The 5,064-nt window shown below is 50.1% G+C and overlaps 1 protein-coding gene across 3 annotated transcripts in view; it reads left to right on the forward strand.

Annotated features, from left to right (window-relative positions):
- Positions 1–4,036: 4,036 nt before the first annotated feature.
- The window catches only part of ANKRD30BL (ankyrin repeat domain 30B like), a 13,992-nt gene continuing 12,964 nt past the window's right edge, over positions 4,037–5,064 (forward strand). Inside the window, exon 1 of one of the 3 annotated variants that reach the window (XM_017894958.1) lies at positions 4,037–4,651. In XM_017894958.1, coding sequence (XP_017750447.1) covers positions 4,434–4,651 — 218 coding nt within the window. In that variant the 5' untranslated portion in view covers positions 4,037–4,433. The remainder of the gene's footprint in view (positions 4,652–5,064) is intronic. The other 2 variants (XM_017894956.1, XM_017894957.1) reach the window with 2 other exon arrangements.

The following is a 5,064-nucleotide window of genomic DNA, read 5'->3' on the forward strand; positions in this document are numbered from 1 at the left end:
AATGGGATGCTTTTTCCCAAAAAACTAGGAGCAAGAAGAGTTGTTTTTTTTTTTTTTCTTTCACCACTTGCAAAATGAAACCACCACTTTGGAAGACAGATGGACAATTTCTTATGCCCATAGTTGCTATACTATATGTTAAAAAAAAAAAGTCTTACATATAATATAGCAATGTAGTTTTTTTGTTTGTTTTGAGATGGAGTCTTGCTCTGTCACCCAGGCTGGAGTGCAGTGGTGCAATAGAAGGATACTGCAACCTCCACCTCCTGAGTTCAAACAATTCTCCTGACTCAGCCTCCAGAGTAGCTGGGACTACAGGCACCCGCCACCATGCCTGCTATTTTTTTTTTTTTTTTTTTTTTTTTTTTTTTTTTTTTGAAAGGAGGGGGTTGCCCCGCTTTCCCCGGCGTGCTTTTGAGCTCTTGGTCGCTGNNNCCCCCCCCCCCCCCCTTTTTTTTTTTTTTTTTTTTTTTTTTTTTTTTTTTTTTTTTTTTTTTTTTTTTTTTTTTTTTTGTATTTTACTAGAGACACCTGTTGATTTGGGAAATTTTACCATGTGGCACAGGCTGGTGTCCAATTCCTGAGCTCAGGCAATCTGACCACCTCGGCCTCCTGAAGTGCTAGGATTACAGGTGTGAGCCACCACACCTGGCTGCAAATGTGTTTTTAGGTGTTTATCCACCTTATTTGAAAACTCTGTCCACACCAAAACTGGCACATCAATATATATAGCAGCTTTGTTTATAATTCCCGAAACTGGAAGAAACCAAGAGGTCTCATAATTGATGAATGGAAAAAAACAAAAAACAAAAACACTGTGATACATCATATAAGGGAATATTACTTCCTAAAAAAGTAAATGATCTGGCAAAAGATTCAATGAGGAGGTTTAATAGGTGAAGCATGTGGGCATTATTTGGACCAATCAAAGTATTCTGTATGATACCATAACTGTGGAAACATGATACTATGCATTTGTTTGTTTGTTTGTTTGTTTTTGAGACGGAGTCTGCTCTGTCGCCCAGGCTGGAGAGCAGTGGCACGATTTTGGCTCACTGCAAGCTCTGCCTCCCGGGTTCACACCATTCTCCTACCTCAGCCTCCTGAGTAGCTGAGACTACAGGCACCTGCCACCATGCCCGGCTAATTTTGTTTTTGTATTTTTAGTAGAGACAGGGTTTCACCATGTAGCCAGGATGGTCTCAATCTCCTGACCTCGTGATCTGCCTGCCTCAGCCTCCCAAAGTGCTGGGATTACAGGCGCGAGCCACCGCGCCCAACCTGCATTTGTTAAAAAACAAAGAATCTCACAGCACAAAGAGTGTCACTTAATATATGCAAATTTTAAAACAACAACAACAACACAAACGTAGGATTTGTTCTGGGGATCCTGGGATGGAATGCAGAATGTGATAAAAAATCTAAAGTGCTACAAATGTATAAAGCCACTTCACTCTTTATAGGGAGTGGTAAAAATGTGCTGACATCAACATCTTAGAAAATGAATGGGCCTTCCTTGGTGGCTCACACCTGTAATCCCAGCACTTTGGGAGGCCAAGGAGGGCGGATCACCTGAGGCTGGGAGTTTGAGACCAGCCTGGCCAAAATGGTGAAGCCCCATCTCTACTAAAAACACAAAAATTAGCTGGACATGGTGGCGGGTGCCTGTAATCCCAGCTACTCAGGAGGCTGAGGCAGGAGAATCGCTTGAACCTGGGAGGCAGAGGTTGCAGTGAGCTGATATCATGCCACTGCACTCCAGCCTGGGCAAGAAGAGGAAAACTCCATCTCAAAAAAAACAAAACAAAACAAAACAAAACAAAAAAAACAGAAAAAAAGAAAGAAAGAAAGAAAAGAAAATGCATGAAGACTGAAAGGAAGAGAAGCTGCAAACAACCCATGTGATCTGGTTGCTATAGCTGTTTCCTACAGGAAATGGGGGAGCGATTCTGATATTGATAGAGAATAAATGTATATTGGAACTAGACAGTTAAGCAAATGGATGACAAATGACAGGAGCCAGGTTTCTCACTATTAAAGTAGGAGGTTACATATAAGCAAGGGGAGAAGGCCAGAATGATCATGTGATAAAAGAATTGAGTCGTGGACATCAGTGTGAACTAACACACACATTACTTATATAAATATTGACAGTTATGTGTATATATACAGCTTTGCATACGCACATTTATTTCTTTGCTCTGTAAGCTAAGACGGTCTAGAACCAATTATATCCCAGCAGAAATGAGCATATCTAACACTCAAGTCTTCAGTTCTTGGGTTTTTGTCCACAGCCTGGGATCCAGGAGCTGGGCCCTGGAGCTAGGCATTGTGTAGCCTCCCGGGTGGTGTTGAGCCTCCATTCTCACCCTCCTGCAGCTGGGGACCCATCCCCTGACCTGGGCCCCCTGGAGGCAAGAACATGGTCACCCACTTTAATCACATGGTCCCTATCACATAATCAGAGAGCGCTGTGGGTTTTAACTCTGCAAGTTTGATGTGTAAAGAATTCGACATAGATATGATATAGTCACTAGAAGTCTTTTATTTATTTATTTATTTATTTATTTATTTATTTATTTATTTATTCTCTGTTGCCCAGGCTTGGAGCGCAGGGGCACAAACAATCAAACAATAACCAAAATCCAGAAGACTGAAAAAGTCAAATGCTCTCAAGGATGTGGAGCAACAGGCCCTCTCATTCCTTGCTTGTGGCACAGTTTACTGTACCCACGAACTCCCGGGCCCAAGTGATCCTCCCACAATCAATCTTCCAAGTAGCTGGGGCCACAGGCATGCACCACCATGCCTGGCTGATTTGTTTTATTTTTGTAGAGTGAAGTTTCCCTTTGTTGTCTAAACTGGTCTCAAACTCCTGGGATCAAGTGATCCTCCTATCTCGGTCTCCCAAAGTGCTGTAAGTACAGGCATGAGGTCCTGCACCCAGCCTGGAAGTCTTTATGGATGAGTTCAATTTATCTGTTTCTCCCTCTGCTCTACTCAGCTAAGTTTCCCTCTCAGTCCAAGGGAGAGAACTGCAGCTCAGACCCATCCAGGATGGCTGCAGATTACCCAGCTGGTCAACGAGGAAGGGACCCTGAGGCCTGGCTGTGGGCGCTCTCAACAACCTTGAAGCCCTCTAAACCGGACCCACCATCCGTGCCTGTCAGAACTGTAGCCGCTACCTGCACTTGGAGCACAGGCAAACATGGCCAAGCAACCCCAAATTCCCCTATTCCCCTCTGGGCCCAGGCAGCGCTGACCAGAGACAGATGTCACTGCTGCGCTGAAGTCAGTCGGTCCACCCTTTATCTGCACCAGGGCAGGAACCTGCCGCTCAGCCTCATCCTGACGACTGCACAGTGCCCAGAGCCTGCAAACCAGCGCTCTGGGCGCGAGCCAAGGAAGAGCAGGGCCTAGAGTGGGAGGTCGTGTGCCACACGGCGACCCTTATACCGTCGGGCCCAGCCCTGCAGCCTCTACAGTGGACTCAGATGCAGCTGGCATTTGAAGGTGGCAGCAGCGGTGGCAACCCCAGAACCTGTCCGCGCCACCAACAGGCGAACCCCAGGGTCGGACACCGCCACTGCGCCTAAGTCAGGCAGTGGGACCTCAGCTGCAGGAGGGTGGGAACCTGCTGCAAAGCCTCATCGCAGCAGCTGTACAGGGCCCAGAGGTCGCGAGCCTGTGCTGCCAGCGCGAGCCAAGGAAGAGCAGAGCCCAGGGTGGAAGGGTGGTGTATTCGGCGACGCTCAGCGGTCTGGGCCCAGCCCTGTAGCCTCCACCGTGGGCTCAGCTGCAGCTGCCACCTGAACATGGCACGTGGTAGCAGAGGCTTCAACCCTGACCCTGCCAGCGCTACCAGCAGCGCGTATACTTGGGCCGGAAGTCTCTCGGGTGCCTAAATCGGAGGTGGGTCCCTGGCAGCAGGAGGGCGGGAACCGACGCTCAGTGCCACCCTGGAGGCTGCACGATGCCCAGCGCCAGGGCCCAGCTCCTGGATTTTGGGTTGGGGGGGCCGGGGCGACTCTGTCAAGCGGGCCGTGTGGCAGGGCGCTCCCCACGTTCCACTCCAGGGAGCCCCGCCAGCCAGGCAACGCCTCAGTGGCAGGTGCCACCTGCACGCGGTGCCCAGCGAAGCGCAGCCAGGGCGGTTTCCCGCCTCATGTCTCTCCTAGGCCTGCCGAGCTGCGCATGCGCTGCTGCCTAACGACGCTGCTCAGCTGCCTAACGGTTCTACTCAGCTGCCTAACGGTTCTGCTCACCCAGTTTCTCCCGGGAGAGGCTGGAGTGTCCAAAAGCTTGGCCCAACCGCGATTTCTCCTGGTGTCAGGGCGGGTGCGGGGACCGAAGAAGGGCGAGGGCGAGCGGCGAGGACTGGGGAAGGGCCAGCAGCAGGAGGTGCAGGCTCTCTCTAACAGGTGGCCGCAGTCATGAAGAGACTCTCTGCTGCCTGTGTCAAGGGCGAGACGGGCCCGGAGCGCCCGAGCCCCTTCAGTCAGCTGGTCTACACCAAAAACGACTCTTACGTGATTCACCATGGGGATCTCAGGAAGATCCACAAAGCTGCCTTCCAGGGCCAAGCCTGGAAACTGGAGAGGATGATGAAGAAGACGACAATGGACCTCAACATAAAAGATGCAAAGAAGAGGTACCAGGCCCTGCCTGAGCCCGGGCTGCAGGAGAAGGTGGCGGCTGTGGGAGGATCGCCCCTTCAGAGTGGGGGCTGGGGGGCCTGGAGACAAGGGGAGCAGGTGGAGGAGTGGCGGGCGCCGGGGCGGCCGTCCTGGGCCCCGGGGTCTAGGCCTTCTTTCCAGGCAGGCCCCCCAGGCCTGGGATGGGGGCGCCCTGCAGGGCGGAGGGCCCAGGGCACCTTAAAATCAACCCCAAACTTTCTCTGCTTTCTCCTTCACTCCACTTCCTCTCACAGAGCACTGTTTAGAGAATTTTAAAGAGATTTAACTCACAAAATTAAGTACATACGGAGTTTTAATTTTAATATACAGGTTTTAAAAGATAATGTTAGATACATTATGAAATGGTGCATAATGAAATAATTCCCAT

Source organism: Rhinopithecus bieti, unplaced genomic scaffold (assembly GCF_001698545.2).
Source record: "Rhinopithecus bieti isolate Rb0 unplaced genomic scaffold, ASM169854v2 scaffold_26348, whole genome shotgun sequence".
NCBI lineage: Eukaryota > Metazoa > Chordata > Mammalia > Primates > Cercopithecidae > Rhinopithecus > Rhinopithecus bieti.